This window comes from Lithobates pipiens, unplaced genomic scaffold (genome assembly GCF_037356315.1).
Source record: "Lithobates pipiens isolate NorthernLeopardFrog02 unplaced genomic scaffold, aLitPip1_a1.2 Scaffold_1, whole genome shotgun sequence".
NCBI classification, from domain to species: Eukaryota; Metazoa; Chordata; class Amphibia; order Anura; family Ranidae; genus Lithobates; species Lithobates pipiens.
In genome coordinates, this window is record NW_027507685.1 from 69,658,249 (window position 1) to 69,682,254 (window position 24,006).

The 24,006-nt window shown below is 43.1% G+C and overlaps 1 protein-coding gene across 1 annotated transcript; it reads left to right on the plus strand.

Annotated features, from left to right (window-relative positions):
* Nucleotides 1-11,867: 11,867 nt before the first annotated feature.
* LOC143932104 (4-galactosyl-N-acetylglucosaminide 3-alpha-L-fucosyltransferase 9-like) lies at nt 11,868-23,566 on the plus strand. Its single transcript, XM_077455810.1, has 2 exons — nt 11,868-12,082; nt 21,275-23,566. The coding sequence occupies exons 1-2, from the start codon at nt 11,871-11,873 to the stop codon at nt 22,383-22,385; spliced, it is 1,323 nt and encodes a 440-aa protein (XP_077311936.1). The 5' UTR covers nt 11,868-11,870; the 3' UTR covers nt 22,386-23,566.
* The last annotated feature ends 440 nt before the right edge of the window (nt 23,567-24,006 follow it).

Genomic DNA, 24,006 nt, shown 5'->3' on the forward strand with positions numbered 1-24,006 from the left:
GGGCAATTTAGGAAACAGCGATCACAGGTCAATTAGTTTCAGTAAAAATCACACTAATAAGAAACATAAGAGGAATACAAAGACACTGCATTTGCAATGCCAAGCTGCTGCAAGCAAAACAAACAGAATATTGGCATGCATTAAAAACTCCAGAGCTAAAATGATAATAATTCTCCCAATCAACAAGACTCTGGTCCGGCCGCACCTGGAGTATGCTGTCCAGTTCTGGGCACCAGTCCTCAGGAAGGAAGTGCTGGAACTGGAGCGAGTACAAAGAATGGCAACAAAACTAATGTAGCGCCGGCTCCTGATGAGCATGCGCTATATGTTTTCTGAAACTTAATATTCCTGAAACCACAGTTGGGTTTTAGGGCTAATTGTGCTAAATTATGGTTTCAGTACCAGTCTGGCTGGATTGCACTGAGTTCTCTTTGACCGTAGGTGTCGCTGTCACTGCCAGTAAGTGGTAGAACGCAGTCAAGTTGGGTGTATTGAGTGCCACGTTTTCTCGGAACCAGCCCAGTGGGAGTGTTCTCCTGCTGATTACTCTGGGAGGTGGTATTTAAGGTACTGAGATCACATGTTACAAGGTTCTGGTCCAGAAGAGATTTTCTGTCTGTTTTGTGCTGGTCCTCCTGACCAGCCCCCATGGCCCTCCTGGCCTGGGGTGCGGATCCATGCAATTCCAAGTCTCGGGGCTGGATATCCAGAGGCGAAGTAACTGCAGGGACAGGCCCAAGTGGATGTCGAGGCCAGAGGGTTCAAAGGTGGTCCGGTGCCATCTCATCTAAGGAGAGGCCCAGCAACTGGAGAAGCATCCAGGGGGGGAATCTTGAGGAGGAGGCCGTGCACATGGTTGGTTTCCCTGAAGGAGCCTGGAGGCTCAGTTGAAGGACACTTCATGGACTTACAATCTTACGGTATCGCCGGACTGGCTGAGAGATACTGGTACCATATGCTAGTTCTCTAAATTTGTCTATGACCCTTGGTTACATTCATGTCTGTGGCAGAGACTTTTCTCAAGTGATTCACATTCAACTCTGTGGCAGAGACTTTGCTTTATTTAACACCCTACCGGCCTAGTGAGAGATGGTCTATCCGGAGGTTGTGAGAATCTAGCTGTGAAACGGTTGTTCTCTGGATTTCTTCTACAAGAGACTTTCTATTTTTGCAATCCAAATGTACCTGAACTTTCTCCTAGCCCTCTACCCTTCATTAAGAGACTGTTTTATCTTCTAAATAAATAACCCAAAAGAGGATCTAGTGTCAGTTTCTGCATTTCTTTGGGCCATCTACCACGGGAAACCCTAGACAGAGACGAGGTCAAGAAGGTAACGGTAAGCCCAATAAAACCAGCAGCTCCTTCGGGGGTCAGTGCTACACTAATAAAGGGTCTAGAGGACATTAGTTATGAGGAAAGGTTACTAGCACTGAACCTATTCTCTCTGTAGAAGAGACAATTGAGAGGGGATATGATTTCAATACACAAATACCATACTGGTGACCCCACAATTTTCAACGTAAAGGAATTTAACCACTTCAATACTGGGCACTTAAACACCTTCCTGCCCAGACCAATTTTGAGCTTTCAGCGCTGTCGCATTTTGAATGACAATTGCGCGGTCATGCTACACTGTACCCAAATGAAATTTTTATCATTTTTTTCCCACAAATAGAGCTTTCTTTTGGTGGTATTTGATCACCTCTACGGTTTTTATTTTTTGCGCTACAAATAAAAAAATACAGAAAATTTTGAAAAAAAAAATGTTTTTTTTGTTTCAGTTTCAAAACTTTGTAAATAAGTAAGTTTTCTCCTTCACTGATGGGCACTGATGGGGCTACACTGATGGGCACTGATAAGGCGGCACTGATGGGCACCAATGTGGCACCAATGAAGTGGCACTGATAGGCGGCACTGATGGGCGACACGGATGGGCGACACGGACGGACACTGATAGGTGGCACGGATGGGCGGCACGGATGGGCGGCACGGATGGGCATGGATAGGCGGCACAGGTGGGCATGGATAGGCGGCACAGGTGGGCATGGATAGGCGGCACGGGTGGCCACTCATAGGCGGCATAGGTGGGCACTCATAGGCGGCACAGGTGGGCACTCATAGACGGCACAGGTGGGCACTCATAGGCGGCACCGGTGGGCACTCATAGGCGGCATCGGTGTTATACTATAGTAATGGATGCCAATCAGTGCCAAACAATAATGCATGCCAATCAGTGATGCCCATTGTGGGCACTGATTGGCATCCATTATGGGCACTGATTGGCACCCATTGTGCTGACTGGCATCCCTGGTGGTCTAGGGAGGATTATGACCTTTATTACCTTTTCCCTGGTGGTCTGGTGGCGTCCCTGGTGGTCCAGTGTGGGCATCCTCGGGGGGGCTGTGCTGATAATCGATCAGCACAGACCCCCCGTCAGAGGAGCAGCCGATTGGCTCTCCTCTACTCGCGTCTGACAGACGCGAGTGAGGGAAAGCCGATCACCGGCTCTTTCCATTTACACTGTGATCAGCCGTGATTGGACACGGCTGATCACATGGTAAAGAGTCTCCGTCGGAGACTCTTTACCGAGATCGTAGTTGCCGGGTGTCAGACTGACACCCCGCAACAACGATTGCCGCGATGCGCGCCCCCGGGGGCGCGCATCGGCTCATAATCCTGATCACGTCATATGACGTCCGGTCAGGATTATGAAACCACTTTGCCGCCGTCAATTGCCTATAGGGCGGGCGGCAAGTGGTTAAAAAGACAATACAATTAGAAGAAAAGAGGTTTAACCTTAAACTGCGTAGAGAGTTCTTTACCGTAAGAGCGGTAAGGATGTGGAATTCCCTTCCACAGGCGGTGGTCTCAGCCGTGAGCATCGATAGTTTAAAAAAACGATTAGATAAGCACCTGAACTACCACAACATACAGGGATATACAATGTAATACTGACATATAATCACACACATAGGTTGATCTTGATGGACTTGTGTCTTTTTTCAACCTCAACTACTACTACTGTAACAATGTAAATGGACTGAAATACGTGTACTAGCTCACCACAAAAGTGCACTTGCATTTTAGCACATCCACTTGTACAATTTAATCACTGCTGGGATTTTTATTTTTTATAAAAAAAAGAAAAAAAGACTGAAAATTAAAGAAATTTTTGTAAATAAGTAATTTTTCTCCTTCACTGATGTGCACTGATAAGGCTGCACTGATGGGTACTGATGAGGCGGCACTTATGGGTAGTGATGGACGAACTTCCGACGGGACGTTTCGCGAACGTGGACCGCGAACGCGGCCGATAGTTCGCAAACCGTAACGTTTGCGGCGGGCCCCATTGACTTCAATGGGAGGCGAACTTTACAAACCTACAGGTCAAATATGCAGCCACAAAATAATTACTAGCTGTGCAAACATAGTCCCACCACATGGCTAATGACATAACACATGTATGAGGTGAATCTGGGATCGACAACTACAAGCATTCTTTTTTTATATGTGAAATTGTTGTGACAATTCAGGACTGTGGAGCGCATGAAGGCAATGGAGGAGAGGGAAGGTCAGGGTAGGCAAAGAAGAGGGTGCAGGAGATGATCACCAGCAGCGTGACATACAGCAATGACACCTGCACCGTGATAGAGTCATCTGACACCAGCACTGTGATAGAGAGCACTGACATAAGCAGCGTGACATAAAGCACTAACACCGTGATATACAGCACTGACAGCAGCACCGTGATAGAGAGCACTGACATCAGCAGCGTGACATACAGCAATGACACCTGCACCGTGATAGAGTGATCTGACACCAGCACCATGATAGAGAGCACTGACATCAGCAGCGTGACATAAAGCACTAACACCAGCACCGTGATATACAGCACTGACAGCAGCACCGTGATAGAGAGTACTGACATCAGCAGCGTGACATACAGCAATGACACCTGCACCGTGATAGAGTGATCTGACACCAGCACCGTGATAGAGAGCACTGACATCAGCAGCATGACATAAAGCACTAACACCAGCACCGCGATATACAGCACTGACACCAGCACCGTGATAGACAGCACTGACATCAGCAGCGTGACATAAAGCACTCACACCAGCACCGTGATATACAGCACTGACACGTGCACCGTAAGCAGCCCCAGGAGGAAGTCAGCATAGCACAGGGATGGTGAGAGCCCCTCATAATGAGCATAGCACAGGGAAGGTGGGAGCCCCTCATAATATGCACAGCAGAGGTACAGCCCCAGGAGGAAGTCAGCACAGCACAGGGATGGTGGGAGCCCCTCATAATAAGCAGCCCCAGGAGGATGTCAGCATAGCAAAGGGATGGTGGGAGCCCCTCATAATAAGCAGCCCCAGGAGGAAGTCAGCACAGCACAGGGATGGTGGGAGCCCCTCATAATGAGCATAGCACAGGGATGGTGGGAGCCCCTCATAATATGCACAGCAGAGGTACAGCCCCAGGAGGAAGTCAGCACAGCACAGGGATGGTGGGAGCCCCTCATAATAAGCAGCCCCAGTAGAAATATGACACCGCTCAACCTCTTCAAACAGGAGGGTGCGGGCATATAGTACGGTGTGCTTTTTTTGGATAAGGAAGTGAGCCAAATGAAGAAAGAAGGTCTGTGTGCTCAATTAAAAAAATTGTTTATAGACATATACATGGTCTACTGGTCACATGTGTTGAATTCCTCCGAGATCCATGCCTCATTCATTTTTAGAAATGTGAGGTAGTTAACACTGTCGTGAGCTAGGCGAGTACGCTTATCGATCACGATCCCCCCTGCTGCGTGGAACGTCCTTTCGGACAGGACACTGAGGGACGAGGGGCAAGCCAACAGTTCGATTGAAAATTGGGCAAGCTTTGGCCAGAGGTCAAGCCTGCCCACCCAGTAGTCCAGGGGTTCATCACTCCTCAGAGCGTCCACATCGGCCGTTAACCCGATGTAGTCGGACACCTGACAGTCTAGGTGTTCCCTGATGCTGGATCCGGATGACACCTGTCTATGGGTCGGCTGAAAGAATGACCTCATATCAGAAGTCACCAACACATCTTCAAACCGGCCTCTTCTTGCAGGTGCTGTTGGATTGGTACCCGCAACTCCTTCTCTGGGAGTGGGAATTGCTCCTCTGCCAGCGCACGCAAAAGCAGAATGCAGCATTTTGCGAATCAAGGCCTGGAAGTGCTCCATTCTGACAGCCCTCTGTGACGGCGGTAACATTTCCGCCATTTTGTGTTTGTACCGGGGGGTCTAAGTACGTTGCCACCCAGTACTGGTCCTTGACCCTTATGCTTTTTATACGGGGGTCCCTATTAAAACACTGGAGCATGAAGGCCCCCATTTGCACTAAACTGGACGCGGTGTGGTGGCCTGGCTCCTGCTCATCATCCAGGATAATGTCGTCCTCTTCATTCTCCTCTCCCCCTCCACGCACAACAACAGGGATCCCAGAAAGGTTTAAAGCATGCTCTTCTTGCTCCTCCTCATCCGCCCCGGCACCATCTTCCTCTGACTCCTCTTCAGACTCCTGTTGTTCACTTGTCTCAGATAGAGTAGCCCCCCCTGGGAATTGATCCAGCATTGTGACTTCCTCATCTTCCTGCTCCTGCTCCTCCAGAGCTTGATCAATGACACAACGCAATGCACGCTCCATAAAGAAGGCATAAGGTACCATGTCACTGATGGCGCCATGGCAGCGACTGACCAGTTTGGTGATCTCCTCAAATGGCCGCAGGAGTCTGCATGCGTCGTGCATGGGCAGCCACTGGCGCGGTGAAAAAGACCCCAGCTCCCCAGAACCTGTTCTGCCGCAGAGTTCATACAGGTAGACATTAACTGCATGTTTCTGCTGGAGCAGCCTATCAAGCATATAGAAGGTTGAGTTCCATCGCGTCTGGCAATCGCAAATAAGACGTCTGACCGGCAGATTGTGTTGCCGCTGAATGTCAGCAAGGCGAGCCATGGCCGTGTAAGATCTTCTGAAATGGGCCGAGATTTTCCTTGCCTGCCTCAAGATGTCCTGGACCCTAGGGTATTTGACAATGAATCGCTGCACGACCAAGTTTAAGACGTGTGCCATGCATGGCACGTGCGTGATTTTGCCCTGTTTCAATGCACTAAGCAGATTGGCACCGTTATCACACACCACTTTACCAACTGTCAAATTGAGCGGTGTTAGCCACTGATCTGCCTGTGAACGCAAAGCTGAAAGGAGTGCTAGGACAGTGTGGCTCTTGGCTTCCAGGCACAACAGACACAGCACATCATAGCAACATCTCACTTGGCATGTCGAATAGGTTCTGGGGAGCTTGGGCGGTGCAGCGAAAGAGACGCTAGCAGCGGAAAAGGAGGAGTCAGCCGAGGAGGAGAGGGAGGAGGATGGAGTAGGAGGAGGAGGAGAAGAAGAGCCAGGCCTGCATGCAATCCGTGGCGGTAAAACCAAATCTACACGGGTGCCACGGGTTACATGCTTAACGGCCGTCAGAAGGTTCACCCAGTGGGCAGTAAAAGTGATATACCTTCCCTGCCCGTGTTTGCTAGACCACGTGTCTGTGGTCAGATGTATCTTGGCACCGACACTGTGTGCCAGAGATACATTCACTTGCCACTGAACATGGCCATATAGCTCTGGGATGCCCTTCTGTGAGAAATACTTCCTTCCTGGGACCTTCCATTGTGGTGTTCCAATGGCCACAAATTTGTGAAAGGCCTCCGAGTCCACCAGTTTATATGGCAGTAGTTGGCAGGCTATCAGTTTTGACAAGCCAGCCGTCAACCGTTGGGCAAGAGGGTTATCCGGCGTCATCATTTTTTTACGCTCGAACATTAGGCCCACGGAAGCCTGCCTTTTTGCAGAAAAACGTGAGCTTGGCGTGATGGAAGGTGGAGTGGAGGACAATTGTGAGGAGAGAGGAGAAGGAGAAGTAGAAGACGAGGCTGGACGGTGAGAGCCTGGAGTGTGGCTTTGTGTGTTCCGTTGCTCCCACTGGGCTCGGTGATGGCTGCTCATGTGCCTTCTTAAGGCGGTCGTCCCTAGGTGAGTGTTGGGCTTACCGCGACTAATGCGTTGACTGCAAAGATTGCAGATGGCAACGCTATTGTCAGCAGCGGACACGTTAAAAAAAGCCCACACTGCGGAGCCATGTGCCGGTGTCCTGGGAGCGCCAGATGTGACCGTACATGGTCGATGACTCGCTCCTGATACATTTGCAGTCTGCTTTGTCCCTCCTGTGCAATGTAAGTTATTCCTGCTTCTCCTCCCTATCTGCTGGTCCATATCTCCCTCTGAACTCCCCTCCTCTTCCTCTCTTGTGGGCACCCACGTGACATCACTAGACACGTCATCATCGACGTCACCTTCCCCACCGCTATAAGTAGAGATCTCGGAGTAGGCAGCAACACCGGGGACCAACCTCCTCCTTGGGCTGATCTGGGTACTGTCGTCAGACTGCTGAGTGGCGGTTGTTGCTACCTCCTCTTCCTGATCCAATACCAAGAGTGGCTGTGCATCAGAAATGTCTTGATATGGATCGGAAAATAATTCCTGTGACTCAAGCGGAAGGTATGTGGTGGTGGTGTTGTTGTTGGTGGTAGTGTCTTTGGGGGTGCACATAGCAGAGAGTGAAGAAGAGGGTGCAGATCGAGAGGATGAGGAGGGTGCAGAAGAGTAAGGCTGAGTGAGCCACTCAACCAAGTCTGGTGCGTCCTTTAAATGAATTGAACGCACCTTCTGCAACTTCCCACTTTGGCTCAAGCCTGTTGCTCCTGCCCTACCCCTACCACCCGTGCGGAAGGGCCTGCCTCTTCCTCTGCCTGTCATTTTTTAAATGACCGTGTGACAAAACTCTCAGTCCCTATACCGATGAAGGACTGCTGCAGTATAGGGCAGCGGTCAGCAGTAGTGCACCTCAACTCTATGTATTGTGGACCTATACCAGTCCTTATGGAATAGCAGACTGTACCTCACTCAATCCTATGTACTGTAGTACCCTAGACCTTACCAGTCCTTATAAGGACTTTTGTGGAACAAGTAGGTTGTGAATGATTAGCAGACTGTAACTCAGTCCCTATACTGATAAAGGACTACTGCAGCAGTAGGGCAGCAGTCAGCAGTAGTGCACCTCAACCCTATGTATTGTGGACCTATACCAGTCCTTAAGGAATAGCAGACTGTACCTCACTCAACCCTATGTACTGTAGTACCCTAGACCTTACCAGTCCTTATAAGGACTTTTGTGGAACAAGTAGGTTGTGAATGATTAGCAGACTTTACCTCAGTCCCTATACTGATAAAGGACTACTGCAGCAGAAGGGCAGCAGTCAAGTATAATATTCTTTCTATATTTGGAAGAAAGAATATTATATGTGTCCAAGCCTATTACCATACCAGTCCTGAAAAGAACCTTTGTGGACCTAATAGTAACAGCTACTGATTAAACTGACTGTCCCTCACTGCCTCACACACAGCTTCCTGCCTGTCCCTATTTAAACTGACAAAACAGAGGCTGCTGGAACAATAACTTGAATAGCACTTTTGTGGACCTAATAGTAACAGCTAATGATTAAACTGACTGTCCCTGCAGCACACAGCGTCCTGTCCCTTTCTCTACACTGACAAAAGACACTCAGGCTGCTGCAACAATGACTTGAATAGCAGCGCCTCAAACCTATATCCTGAACTACACCTAACACCTATACCATGATACCAGTCCTTAAAAGAACTTTTGTGGACCTAACAGATAGCGATTTGGGTCACTGAAGTCTCTCCCTGCTCCACACAGCAACCTCTCCCTATAGTGACAGAAGAAAGAATGTAAAATGGCCGCCGGATCGGGACTATTTATAAGTTAGGGGGAATGTCCAAGTGTCCATGTGCTGTAATGTCTCAATTGGCTGTCCTGTACCCCATGATGGATGTGTCATCAAATTCGCTGCGAAACGACCGCCGGGCAAAAAATATCTGTTGATTTTGCCAGAAATCTTGTGAGTTGATACATTTCTGTGCTTGCTGCCTCTGCAAAAAGAGGGGTTATGGAGAAGAGGGGTAGAAGAGATAAGAAATGGCGTGTGCTATTTGTGATCTATCAGTATAGTAGGCAGGGCTGACAATGTGTGCATAAAAATTTAGAACTGAAAATGCACTGGGATTGATTTACTAAAACTGGAGAGTGCAAAATCTGGTGCAGCTGTGCATGGGAGTCCCTTTTTTTAGTTTTTTTAAATCCTTTATTTAAAGAACTTTCACGCAACAAATTACAGGGTTGCAAAGAATAAGGGCAGTGCGCAATGGATGGCCAACTTAAAACCACAGTACAAGACAATGCAACATTTAGTATATGCACCACTGTAAATAAAAACTTAACAGTAACAACCAGTCAGATCCCTATTTTCACGCTTGAGCTTTTTTCTCATTTAGATAACTAGGAAGAAGCGTTAGGCTTCATGCACACTGGAGCTTAAAAAAGCTGTTTCTGGACACCAGATTGCTGGCAGAAAACGCTGGTTGAAAAAACGTGATTTCATCAGTGTTTTGCATTGCCATTAATGCACGTTCACCAGTGTTAGCTTTTAGCAGCGTTTCTCTGGGAGCCCATTGATTTAAATAGAAGTCGCACCAGAAGTCGGATCATCATGATCTGACTTGTGGTGCAACTTTTGTGCTGAGGATGAAGGGGGAACCTCGCCAAAATGTAAAAAAAAATTGGCGTGGGGTTCCCCCCCTCGGACGATACCAGACCCTTCGGTCTGGTATGGATTTTAAGGGGAACCTTCTTTGCCGAAAAAACGGCATGGGGGTCCCCTCAAAAATCCATACCAGACCCTTATCCGCACACGCAGCCCAGCCAGTCAGGAAAGGGGGTGTGGACGAGCGAGCGCCCCTCCTGAACTGTACCAGGTCGCAAGCCCTCAACATGGGGGATAGGTGCTTCGGGGAGGGGGGCTCTGCGCCCCCCCACCCCAAAGCACCTTGTCCCCATGTCGATGAGGACAAGGGCCTCTTCCCGACAACCCTGGCCGTTAGTTGTCGGGGTCTGCGGCAGGATGCTCATCGGAATCTCGGAGCCCCTTTAATAAGGGGGCCTCCAGATCCCTGCCCCCCCACCCTATGTGAATGAGTATTGGGTACCTTGTACCCCTACCCATTCACCTTAAAATGTGTAAAAACTAAAACACACTACACAGATTTTTAAAGTATTTTATTGGGCAGCTCCGGGGGTCTCTTGCAACTTCAGGGGTCTCTTCCTTCTTCTCCACACTCTCCGGTATCTTCTGCCAGGCTCCTCCGCTATCTTCTGCCCGCTCTTTTGCTAGCAGTGGCCTGGTCTTCTCCGTCGCCTTCTTCCCTCTTCTCTTCTTCTGATGTTGACACGATACTCTCTCCCGCTGTAATGCCGGGTACGCAGTGCGCAACGACTCCATGGCACGACCCCATCATGCCCAGAGAGGTGACGTCATAAGGGGGCGTGGTCACCGGATGACATCACCCAGTGACCACGCCCCATGCCAATATAAGTCGTTGCGCACCGCGTACCTAGCATTACAGCTGATGTTGATCCAACTTCTGGTGCGACTTCTATTCAAATCAATCGGCTCCCATAGGGAACCATTGATTTTGAATAGAGGCGGAGAAACGCCGAACAAGGCTTAACGCTCTTTTTACAGCGTTAACCCTCATTTAACACCTTTTACCGGTGTCTGGCATTTCCAATACTGTTTTCAGAAAACAGCCCATAAACTCCACTGCTGATAAACATCCAACAACGTCCATGTGTGCATGGACACATAGGATAACATAGAGAGGAGTTCATGGGCTTTAAAAAAAAACGCCCAAACCCCAAAAAACAGCCGTTTATGAGCTCCAGTGTGCATGGAGCCTTAAACCACATCTTGGACCGCTAAGGAAGCAAATCCAGGAATAATAGAAGAAATAAGAAAAACATGAGATGAGAGGGAGAAGAAGAGAAAGAAAGAGGACAAATGATTGGTTTCTTTGCAGATCTGCATCAGATTTTGCACTCTCTAGTTTTATCAAATCAACCCCTATGTGTTTCATGTCAAAGGAGAATGCAGGAGCATACTATGTTTCTGGCACATCCATAGTCATCTTTTTGTATTTGCATTGTGTTTCAGGGTATAAAACATGAGATGTGCATGTATTCTAGAGCTAGGTACCTCTTTTTTTTTTCCTTGACATACGAAGAGGAAGTAAACTTCCTCTGCAAACTTTTACCTATGGGTAAGCCTATAATAAGGCTTACCTATAGGTATTAAAATATCTCCTAAACGTGTACATTTTAGGAGATATTTCCAGTGCATGCAGCCAGTGACATCACTGGCACATGCGCTCTGAAGGAACGGCCCACGTGTCTCGTTCCAAGCCCGTGTTGTGAACGGCGGCTCCCGCATGCATAAGTAGGAGTGACGTCATTGCGGCTCCGGTGAATCACAGCTCCAAAGCCTGTGAACCTGGAAGAAGCTCCAGGAAAGGTGTCGGCCGTGACAGCGGTGTGCGGGGGCCACTGCAACAGCTTTGTTTTAAGGTAGGTATTTCATAATGAGTTAGTATGCGATGCATATTAGCTCATTATGCCTTTGTCTTGCAGGGTTTTTTTTTGGGGGGGGGGATATTTTCAGAGGTTGTCTTTAATGGTGGAATTTCATGTAGTCCTTTAAGAATAAGAAAAAAAACACTTAAATCTTCACAAGACATAAAGAGCTATATTATATACCATGAATTGACCTTAGGCATGGGAGGGAAGCTTGTGGCTTTGTTTGGCTGTGGATTCCTGATGAACGTTTGTGTCACTCTGAAGTCTTTGATGAGAGGGATATTAATGCTTTACGATGCCAATACTACACAAACAGAAGCTTCTCCCAAGTCATCCGCAAGTCATCAAAGTTAAAACTGTAGAAGGACATTTGCATATAATGAAGCTGACAGGGAGAAGGTACGGTACAGAATCAAGTTTAGAGGATGCTTCCTACACAAAGCTTTTTGATGGTCGTTGCATGTCTTCTTCCTCTACCTTTGTCATGAGAAGGTTCTTCCAAAAGAAGTAAGTAAATATGATATTCTAAAGCCTAGTGACATCAGGTAACATGACGTTTGCTCAAACATCCGATGTGTTGCAGTAGAGGTTTCTGGTCTTTCATTTTTTTCTGCGTGATTCAACATTTGTAGCAAATCTCACTTTATCCCACAACCCTGCATTTAAAAAAAAATAAAAAAACTCCCAGGGTTGCAGTCTTATTATATTTACATGTTTTTTTTTCTTTTTTTTTTTACTTTTTTCTTTTAAATTGGTATTAAACTTAATGTATTTTAAAATAACAAAATATGCAAATTAACAGGTATTATGAACTTTTTTCCACAAGCACACAAATACAGCTACTGTCCTTTACCCATTTACTATCTTACTATCCTTTATGAGTTTCACAGGGACCCACTTATTATTAAATTATACTATTAATATAGTTATTAATATAATATATTATGGTATATTCTCTATTTTATTCTGTTTTAATTTTCACCCTTGCACCTATTTGTAAAATTTCAACAGCATAAGATTTGCCCCATTTGCTATCCTTTATGGTGGAAATTTCAAAGGGATTTATTATTACATTTTAAAAATGTTTAATATATATATATATATATATATATATATATATATATATACACACACATACACATACACAAAAACACACACATATATATATATACAATGTGTGTATGTATATATATATATATATATATATATATATATATATATATATATATATATATATATACACACACACACACAAACACACTATTATAGTTGTATTATATCATATATTTTTCAACCTTACACCTGTTACAAATGCTGATGACATAAGTTTTGCCTAGTACTTATCTACTTTTATTAGTACGTTGTCACAGTGACATTTATTTTCTCATAGGATTTCTCTGATTTATAAAATGTGCTCAAGTGTTTAAAGTTTTAGATTATCTGTAGACTTTTTGTTTTGAACACAATTTGATTTCTTTATTTGACAATTTATCAGTTTACTTACTGAAGAAGAAAACCTGGCTACGAAAAACATTAAGGTGTAACTCAAACATTCCCCTCTGGGTGATCTACGTACATTACAAGGAGGTTCTTGCCTTTTGATTTTCTAAAGAAATCCCTGTGTGTTTCTCTGTACCAATGTGGAAAAATTCATCCAATGGAAGTGGTTTCATAATTATCAATCAGCTGTGGCACCTGCAGAGCTTTAATGAGCAAAGCGATCAAAAACAGCGCATCAAAGGGACTAGTAGATTGATGTGAAAAAGACTTTAAAATGTCATTTATTAAATGTAAAAAATAAATAAACACAGACATCTGATCCCTGCAGGATCTCAAACACATAAAAAACACCAATCATAAAACGGACAGATGTTTGATAATGAAAAGCTCCTCAGATCTCTCAATTATAACTTTGGAAAGGTCAAAACCAAAGACCAATGTGCACAGCTTTCGAATGCCTAATGAATGCAATCAATCATCTGAAAGAACCCAAAAAGTCAGTGTAAACGAATGGAACAACGTTCCTAGGGACACTCACTTCATAGGTGTTCAATGGGCTGCAGAGCTGATGAGTCCAGTCTGATGACCGAGGGGGAGGTGTTTATTTCAGCTCCATCTGAAGCGTTCGGCTTGGAGGCAGAGGTGTAATGCTGCTGGCTAGGTGGTAAGGATCAAGCTTAGTCACCAGATGATATCAGATGGAGCTGAAATAAACACCTCCCCCTCGGTCATCAGACTGGACTCATCAGCTCTGCAGCCCATTGAACACCTATGAAGTGAGTGTCCCTAGGAACGTTGTTCCATTCGTTTACACTGACTTTTTGGGTTCTTTCAGATGATTGATTGCATTCATTAGGTATTCGAAAGCTGTGCACATTGGTCTTTGGTTTTGACCTTTCCAAAGTTATAATTGAGAGATCTGAGGAGCTTTTCATTATCAAACATCTGTCCGTTTTATGATTGGTGTTTTTTATGTGTTTGAGATCCTGCAGGGATCAGATGTCTGTGTTTATTTATTTTTTACATTTAATAAATGAAATTTTAAAGTCTTTTTCACATCAATCTACTAGTCCCTTTGATGCGCTGTTTTTGATCGTTTTTTCTGCTGCATCCATTTTTTGCCAAGTCCATAATGGGTTAACAGCCGCACATTGAGACCATCTACAGGACATTTATTTAAATAAACAAACATCCCACGAGATAGTCAAACGCTCTTAAAGAGACCATTCATTTGTGCGCCAACTTTATCTTGTTTTGTTTAATGAGCAAAGCTGCTGGGCCTGCATCCAGAGGAGGACTTAGGCAAAAATTAGACATGAGGCCTCACTCACTTCCATAATGGGAAAAATAATTCAAGCAATGAAAACGAACTGTATTAAGAGGTTACAGTATAGGGGAGTGGACAGTACATGGCGCAGGAGGGAACAGTACAGAGGGCAGGAGGCTACAGTATAGGGGCAGTAAGGAATAATAAAGATATGTTCTCCTCAAGCAGAGCTGCACAGGGAAGCTGCTCTCACAGATCCTAGCTATTCTGGCAGGCTGTCACAGAAAGAAAGAAAGAGAGAAAGAGAGAAAGAGAGAAAGAGAGAAAGAGAGAAGAGAGAAAGAGAGAAAGAGAGAAAGAGAGAAAGAGAGAAAGAGAGAAAGAGAGAAAGAGAGAAAGAGAGAAAGAGAGAAAGAGAGAAAGAGAGAAAGAGAGAAAGAGAGAAAGAGAGAAAGAGAGAAAGAGAGAAAGAAAGAAAGAGAGAAAGAGAGAAAAGAGAAAGAGAGAAAGAGAGAAAGAAAGAACGGATGAACGGAAAGAAGGAAAGAAAGAAAAAGGATGGAAGGAAAGAAAGGATAGAAAGAAAGAAAGAAAGAAAGAAAGAAAGAAAGAAAAAAAAAGAAATAAAGACAGAGAGAGGGATGGAGAAAGAAAGAGGAAAATGAAGAAAGAAAGGAGGGAAAGAAAGAAAGAAAAGATGGAAAGAAAGAAAGAAAGGATGGAAAGAAAGAAAGAAAAATAATGGAAAGAAAGAAAGAAAAATAATGGAAAGAAAGAGAGAACGGATGGACGGAAAGAAGAAAAAGGATGGAAAGAGAGAAGAAGAAAGAAAGAAAGAAAGAAAGAAGGAAAGAAAGGATGGAAAGAAAGAAAGGATGGGAAAGAAAGAAAGAAAAGAAAAAAAAGAAAGAAAGAAAGAAAGAGAAAAATGATGGAAAGAAAGAAAGAACGGATGAACGAAAGAAGGAAAGTAAGAAAGAAAGGATGGAAAGAAAGAAAGAAAAAGAAATGGAAAGAAAGAGAGAACGGATGGATGGAAAAAAGGAAAGAAAGAAAAAGGATGGAAAGAGAGAAAGAAAGAAAGGAAAGAAAGGAAAGAAAGGAAAGAAAGAAAGAAAGGATGGAGGGAAAGAAGGCAAGAAAGAAAAAGGATGGAAAGAGAAAGAAAGAAAAAGGATGGAAAGAGAGAAAGAAAGAAAGAAGGAAAGAAAGACAGGATGGAAAGAAAGAAAGAAAGGATGGAAAGAAAGAAAGAACGGATGAACGAAAGAAGGAAAGTAAGAAAAGAAAGGATGGAAAGAAAGAAAGAAAAAGAATGGAAAGAAAGAGAGAACGGATGGATGGAAAAAGGAAGAAAGAAAAAGGATGGAAAGAGAGAAAGAAAGAAAGGAAAGAAAGGAAAAGAAAGGAAAGAAAGAAAGAAAGGATGGAGGGAAAGAAGGCAAGAAAAGAAAAAGGATGGGAAAGAGAGAAAGAAAGAAAAAGGATGGAAAGAGAGAAAGAAAGAAAGAAGGAAAGAAAGACAGGATGGAAAGAAAGAAAGAAAGGATGGAAAGAAAGAAAGGAAAGATGGAAAGAAAGAAAGAAAAGAATGGAAAGAATGAAAGAAAGGATGGACGGAAAGAAGGAAAGAAAGAAAAAGGATGGAAAGAGAGAAAACAAAGAACGGATGGACGGAAAGAAGGAAAGAAAGAAAAAGAATGGAAAGAAAGAAGGAAAGGATTGGAAAGAATGAAGAAAGAAATGATGGGAAAAAAAGAAGCAAAGAAAGAGAATGGAAAGAAAGAAAGAAATAAAAGAAAGGAAAGAAAGAATGGAAAGAAAGAAAGAAAGGATGTAAAGAATGAAGGAAAGAAAAGATGGAAAGAAAGCAAGGGAGGTGGAGGAAGAAGGGAACGAGGGGCATCACCTACATCAGTGTACTCACTGGGAGGCAGGGAGGGGACTGGATGGATGGATGAATGGATCTGACTCCACTTTTTCTTTTCTGTTTGCTAGGCTTCAGCTTGAATCTTCCCGCCCGCACATCTCCTTCTCTGAGCAGAGCAGAGAACACTTCCGAGCAGAGTGGGCGGGGCAGACACAGGAGGAGAGGGCGGGAGGAGGAGGAGCAGAAGCTCTCTCTCCTCTCCTGTCTGGTTGTGCGGGCAGCAGGGGGAGGGGTGAGATCTGTAAGAGCTGACATGCTGAGTGGCTCTCCCTGTCTGTGATCCGGAGCTGTACGTGAGCTCCGATCACAGGATAACTTGGTCTCACTCGCAGCCTGTATCTCTCCCTGTAGCAGAGTGATGGGACTCAGGACTGTGTGATGGCAGAGATCTCTTCTGCTGGAAGAGATGGCTCTCTAATTGGTGAACTAGGCGGCCGCGAGGTCACAGTGAGTGCGAGGCCTGAGGCGACCGCCTAATTTGCCTAATTAGAGAGACACCTCTGTCTGCATCCCTGTAGATATGATTTCCTATTGGGAGTATCTCACCAATAATGACATTTTTGTTGCAGGGGATGCCTGAAATCTGACTTGTATCTTAGTGCACACTTCTGGGAAACTCAGTGAGCCAATCACACAAGCAGGAAATGATGTTTCTGGGGTGTGTTCAGTATACATTCTGTGTACAGAACAACTCCAGGTAGCTATATTGCATTGCATTTTCAGAAAATTACAGCGGCTGCAGATTGAAAAGGAAAGGTACATTTTAATAATATTCAATTACAATATGACTTGGGTCGCAATTGTATACTCTATAGTATTTTATTTTTTTACCCACGAAAGTGGAGTCACCCTTTAAAAGCCCTTGAAATGTGGCAAAAAGTGCTTTTTTTATAACTGCTTCCTAAAGCTGTGTGTTTTTTAATCCAAATATGAAGGAACATACTGAATGCTTCAAACGTCTATGTTATAATTCATGACTAGGTTTCAGCAACAGGAATTTAAAATATTGTATCAGATGTGCTAAAAATTATTTAGTTATACACACCCAAAGGTGCCATCACATACCTTCAGTATCTTTTACTACTTGGGAACATCAAATATACTAAATACAAATACTGACTACAGCTAATAGGATGAAACTTGAGCCCTCAAACCTCCACCTCTCTATTGGTCTGTTAATTTGAGCCTAGTACACATGGTCCGAATGTCAGGCAACATTGGCCGGTTCAGTAAATACTGGCTGACATTCAACCCATGTGTATGGCGACCGGCCCGACAGAAGCCGGCTGAAGGTTTGCTGTTGGACGTGCATGCTGGAAAACCAGCAGCCAACCGGCTCCTGATCAGTGCTATCAGCCAATGACTGAAAGCGCTGACTAGAGTGTTCTCACAGGGGGATGGGGGCTAGCCGTCCCTCAGTCAGAACACAACAGTAGGGGGGATTGCTGTCCTAACATCAGATTTTTAGTTCAGTACCATTGTAACACTGTACTACTCTGCAGAAGTGATCAGGATTTGTTTTATACATAATGATTGCTTATACCAATGGATTTCACTGGTATAAGCAAGCATTTTTACGGAATGAAATAGATTCATTACATTTTTACTAATGTTTCATAGTTTCATAGTTAGTAAGGTTGAATAAATACACCAGTCCATCCAGTTCAACCTGAGTGAGTGTCTACCCCTATCCCTGTACATTGCACACTCACATTGGTCCCTACTCTCAAGGAGCTCACAATCTAAGGTCCCCATTCATATACTAGGGCCAATTTTGGACAGAAGCCAATTAACCTACCTGCGTGTCTTTGGAGTGTGGGAGGAAACCGGAGTACCTGTACGCAGGCACAGGGAGAACATGCAAACTCCAGGCAGGTAGTGTCGTGGTTGGGATTCAAACCAGCGACCCTTTTTACTGCTAGGTGAGAGTGCTAACCACTACACCACTGTGCCGCCCTACAATCTAATTGTAGCTTGGCCACAGCTAATCACATGGTACAAATGGGCTGTGATTGACCCTGTCTGTATCATGTGATCACTGTGACCAATCACAGCTGGCAACACAATGAATGGCATGAAAGCCATTCATTGTTTACAATTGTGATGTTATCTGCTTTGATTGGTCACAGGCCAGTACACTGATCAGTCATTGGCTGTATCCACCCGGCACGACAAAGGTCCCGCCCAGACATCTTTTGACAATGGGCTGGGTGGAAAGTGGTTAAAATGCTCTTTTCTGAAAACTGGGAGATTAAACATTATGTAAATCCTATTTAGTTCTACCCAGCTATCTAATGTTTAAGAGGGATCAAGAAGAGTTATGTTTGCTCTAATTAAAACTGTCTTTACTGTGCTGACAGATTTAGTTATGATTTGTCAACTAGGAGTGCAGGACTGTCTTTCTTAACAAGGAGTTAAAGGAGTTTTTAGTTTTGGATAGAGTGGCGAGAGATTAGTACACCTGCCACTTTTTATTGCTGTCTGTGCCCCATTAGAGAGATTCACCTTTTCTACCATTCCTGTTTACTGTTATCATTGAAAGTGAAAGTAAAAGAAAACCCAAAACTGTGGGTTGACATCAGAACAGGAATAAAGGGGACATTTTTCAATGGGAAAACTAGTTCTGGTGACTCTGGTGACACGCTGACATTCCCTCACTTTGGAGGGATTTTCTATCACTTCCTGTTTTGGCTATGGGATAGGAATTTCCACAATGGGACACAGAAGGCAAAAGGAAAAAAAAAAAAAAGCTAAAAGGGATTACTACCCTCCCTTACTCTTTTAAAATTAAAAAAAAAGTTTTACCTGTGGTGACACTTTAAATATTGGATGAATTTACTAAAACTGGAGCAGACAGAATCCAGGACAGCTGTTTATAGTAACCGATCAGCTTCCAAGCTTCTGACTTGCTCAGTTAGGTTTAAAAATTAAAGTGGTTGTAAACCCTTACAACACACTTTGACCTACAGGTAAGCCTAGATTAAGGTTTACCTGTAGGTCCAAGAAATATCTCCTAAACCTACACGGTTTAGGAGATATTTGCCGAAAGACAGGCACCGCTGTCTACGGTGCATGCGCCGTAGACAGCGGCGCCCAGGTGCACTGAGCGCGCCGCGGTCAACGGCGATATGCAGCGAGTGGGAGTGAACGTCATCGCGGCTTTGCCAAATGACAGTGGCGGAGCAGCGAGACCCACCGAGAAGATGGATGCACCGGACTACAGGGGACAGCGGTGACTTCGCTGGCTCCTGTGTCAGGTAAGTGACACATAATGAACTACTATGCGATGCATAGTAGTGCAAAAAAAATAAAGAAAGCTGTGAAATCAAATACACAAATATTGTGAAAAATATTAAGAAAAAAATCTTATTAAACTCAAGTGACCAATGAGGTAATAAAAAACAAACAAATTGTGAGCTCAAATGTCCATATGTAAATTAATACAAAAAATATAATATAAGTAATGTCCAGTGTATATATGAAATAGAAGTAGCTAAAGCTTGTTTATTTAATGAAATAGTACTTGACCACGTGGACCCTTCACCTCTAAACACCACTAATAGATGGAGGCATCTGGGGTCACTGGGGATCTGGTAAGCCTCCATCTATTAGTGTTTTTTATTGTGTATTTGATTTCACAGCTTTCTTTATTTAGTGGCCAAGCGCTGCACTCTATTTCTTTTGTTTTCTTTGTGCCCAGTATCCTGGTTATGATGTTCAGCTGCTGATTTTTTTATTGTTTTTTTACTAAGCGCAGATTTTTTCAATTTTTTTCTATTTTTGTTTGTCGATGCATAGTAGTCCATTATGCTTTACCTTTGCAGGGAATGAAAGAGGAAGTAAACCCATCAGGGATTACTTCCTCTTTAAAGCTAGTAGCCAAGTGGCTGCCATGCACAACTTTTGCAGTTTCTGTCTGCTTCAGTCTTAGTAAATTACCTCTCATTATATGTTAATGCACTGTGTCTGAATCTAGTCCCCCAGCTTGTCCCTTATCTCCACATTGCCATCTTTTTAAAAGTGATAGAAGCTACCCATAGAGTTACATTTACTGCCAATATGGCAATACACTTTAAAGTTCACAAGAGAAGCTCTGTTGTTGGATTTTAGTTGTTTTTTTGACAGGTCAGCTCACCCCACTCCCTCTTATACCTTGACTTGAGTGCTTTTTCTATGAAAATTGTGAATTTATTACTTGAGAGTGTCTGCAGCTACAGAGGTCAGCAAGTGCTTTTTAATTTTTTTTAAATTTTTTTTATCCACATTGGATTAAACATATTAAATAATAAATAAAGAATATATATAATGGTTTATGAAGTAACGCACTTTCAAAATAAAATATTCAATTAAAATTGTCCAAAGTAGTATTTGCTTTCCTTGCTTTAATTGCGAATATATGTTTTACTCTTATTTATATTCACATATCATCAGGTTTCTCTATTCAGTGCAAGTGGGGATGAATAAAATAAATAAATAAATAAATAAACAAGTAAAACAATTTTTCCAGCAACCCCACAGCACAATTTCATGAACTTTTTGTGAACCACATTCTGGTAGACTATAGGATTATATTCTGGCTGGAGTAATTCCAGCAGCTATTTGGTCTATCAATTTTCGGGATTCCATAGAAAAAGATGATAAGAAAAAAATGGTTATATAACTGAAAAAAATTAGGAAGGAACAGCAGTTATGTTGTAGGTAGAATTTTTGTTATAGCATAGCCTTTCCAACTCAGTATGCACACAGCAAGAAAGACAATAGACTATCCTCTGATTTTAACACATATTAATCGGATCACACTCTAGTGGACACCTAGCAATATATGCAAAATAACCCACATGATGTATGTTTTAACAGACAAACAAGTGCTACAATATAATTAGAAATGTAATATTTAACAATTTTATATATAAATACATTTCCAAAAAAAGTCAATATAGTAGTAATATGCTTTTCAGAATCACAACTGAATCTAATGTTTCCTTTGCTTATTTCTTTTCAGAATAAACTCAGCAATGAAACCATTTTGTAATCAGAATTTGATCATCCTAGTCCCAGTTCTTTTCTTTGTGATCTTCTTTACCTGGTCATGGCAAAGAGCAGGATTCTCCATGGTCTTTGAATGTAAACAAAAAGACATTATGAGCACAACAGCAGATAAAGTTGATGACTCCCCAATCTCAGTCCACAATAAAGAGAAAGATCTCCTTATTCTTGTTTGGGTTTGGCCTTTTGGGGAAACTTTTCCATTAAATACTTGTTTAAGTGTTTATGGCATCTCTGGCTGCAAACTAACCACGGACCGAAGCCTCTACAACACAGCCGATGCTGTGGTCATGCACCATGTAGATATCATGTATGAAAAAAATGTGCCTCGGGATCCAAGACCTCATCACCAGCGCTGGGTTTGGTTCAACATGGAACCCCCTTTGATCATTAAAAATCTCCACTTCTTAGACAATATGTTCAATATGACCATGACATTCCGCCAGGACTCTGATGTCTATAGACCTTATGGCCGTATTGAAGCTTTGAGAGAGCCTCAAAGTTTTACTATCCCATCAAAGTCTAAATTGGTTGCTTGGGTGGTCAGTAAATGGTATCCAGGCGTACGGCGTAATGAGTATTATGAGGAGCTGAAAATGTACATTCCAATTGATGTTTATGGAAAGAACCACATGGAGTTATCTTGGGATAATTTTTATACAACCATCTCTCAGTACAAATTTTACCTGGCCTTTGAAAACTCCATTTATAAGGATTATATAACTGAGAAGCTGTGGTCAAATGCTTTTGACTCTTGGGCTGTACCTGTTGTGTTAGGGACAACTAGGAAAAACTATGAGAGATTCCTTCCTGGGGAAGCATTTATTCATGTTGATGATTTTTCAAGTGCAAAGGATCTAGCAGATTACCTTTTTCAGTTGGACAACGATGATGAAAGATACAAGAAATATTTCAACTGGAGGTCATTTTATAGAGTAAGAAGGGAAACTGGGTGGGACAATCACTACTGCAAAGCATGTAGGGCATTAAGGCAAGCTCCAGATTACCAAGTCATTCCTAGTTTGGAAAAGTGGTTCTTAGAGGGCACTAATGTGTATGAAAAATAACCAAAGAAAATTAAGATATATATAAGGTATTTAAACAGATTCTGTCATGGGGGAAACCCTCCAAAACGACTGCACGTATAAATTGTAGGCCCAACCAAATGGTGGACCATTTGGACAGGCAACGTTCCAATAAAGCTGGGTTCTGTCAGAGCTTGCTACCAAGTCTTGACACCCACATTTCTATTGGCACACCACTATCATGGGCACTTCGCTGGTCAATAGGATTCTGTGAGAGGAAGGAGAGCTTGGACAAGATTCGCCACTTAAAAAAACTGTGAAGATTTGCTTGTCAGAACTTCCTGGCATTCAGCCATCATGAAAGGGTTTGGGAGGCTGCTGAAGGGTATTTGTAGGCACCCTATGTGCCTCTGTTTTATACCTACTGCAGCATTTTTATTCTCAGATGACAGAATCTATTTAAGTTTTTTACCTTTTTTTCTGTAGAACTTAGCCTGGTTTGGAAAATTAAGATGTTGCATTATAGCAAATGCTAAGGTTTTGCTATAAGTAACAACTGCACCTTTCATGTCCTCCACTTTTATAAATCATCCTTTAATGAAATCCATTAGTTACCCAGATATATCACATTTGGTGTTCTTGTCTCTGTCCCCATTGTAAAGATTTCCTATAATTTCTTGTCTATTACACAGATATCAAATAGAGCAGGAAGCGGTGATAAATATTTCCAATAGGAATAATTTCAAAAAACATAGGTGTCAGGAAGGGTCTAGAACTCTTGATTGCTTTAGTTTTCCCAGTTGAGGGAATCTCCTAAATTCCTGTCCAGGTGGTGGGTATCATAAAGCACAGGAAATCAAAGGAATATTTTTAAAGTATAGATTCAGCTTTGAGGAAAATTAATAAATGACCATTATTTATATTTTTTTTAATTAAAAATTAATGGATCGTAGGTGCAATCCCAGGCTCCTGCAGCTACATCCTCTCTTGCCCATAGCTCCATATAGCCTGTTTGAAAGCTGGTGGAATTGTCAGTGGACAATGAGGAGGCTCATCAGCACCCTTACAGTTCATTGGGAATTATGATATGTTTACCGTGGTGGAAGACGGGACTTGTAGTTTCTTCATGTGAATGAATAACATAGCTATGCAGGCAAAGCCCTGCACAGCCTCGCCAGTTTTGAATGTGACAATGGATGCGGGGGGTGAGGAAACACTGTCACAGGGTGTGGGGGGGGGAGATTAAGGGTTGCGGGTGCTGGAGCATGATACATATTGCACCCTAAATACAGGTATAATGTGTAACATACTCCAAAAGTGAACTTACCCCAAAAACACAACAATAAAACACAACAGAGGATCTAAACTTTCTTCATTTCATTTAAAATAAAAAGCAATTCTGAAGGCTTGAAATTGGTTTACTTTTAAATTAAATAAATCAAAGTTAAACCATCCTCTTTAGAGGTTGCCATTGGCAACATACCGTACTAAAGATAATGTCATAATACAGTATGTCACATTATATGTCAAATCATATATCACTGATCAAACTTACAGGAGAGTCTGGCATTTATTAAATGCTTGTCAGCAACTGACATTTATTTCTTTGGATATCTGTTGCATTTAGATCATAACTGATTTTCCTGTTCTTTTTGACGTATGT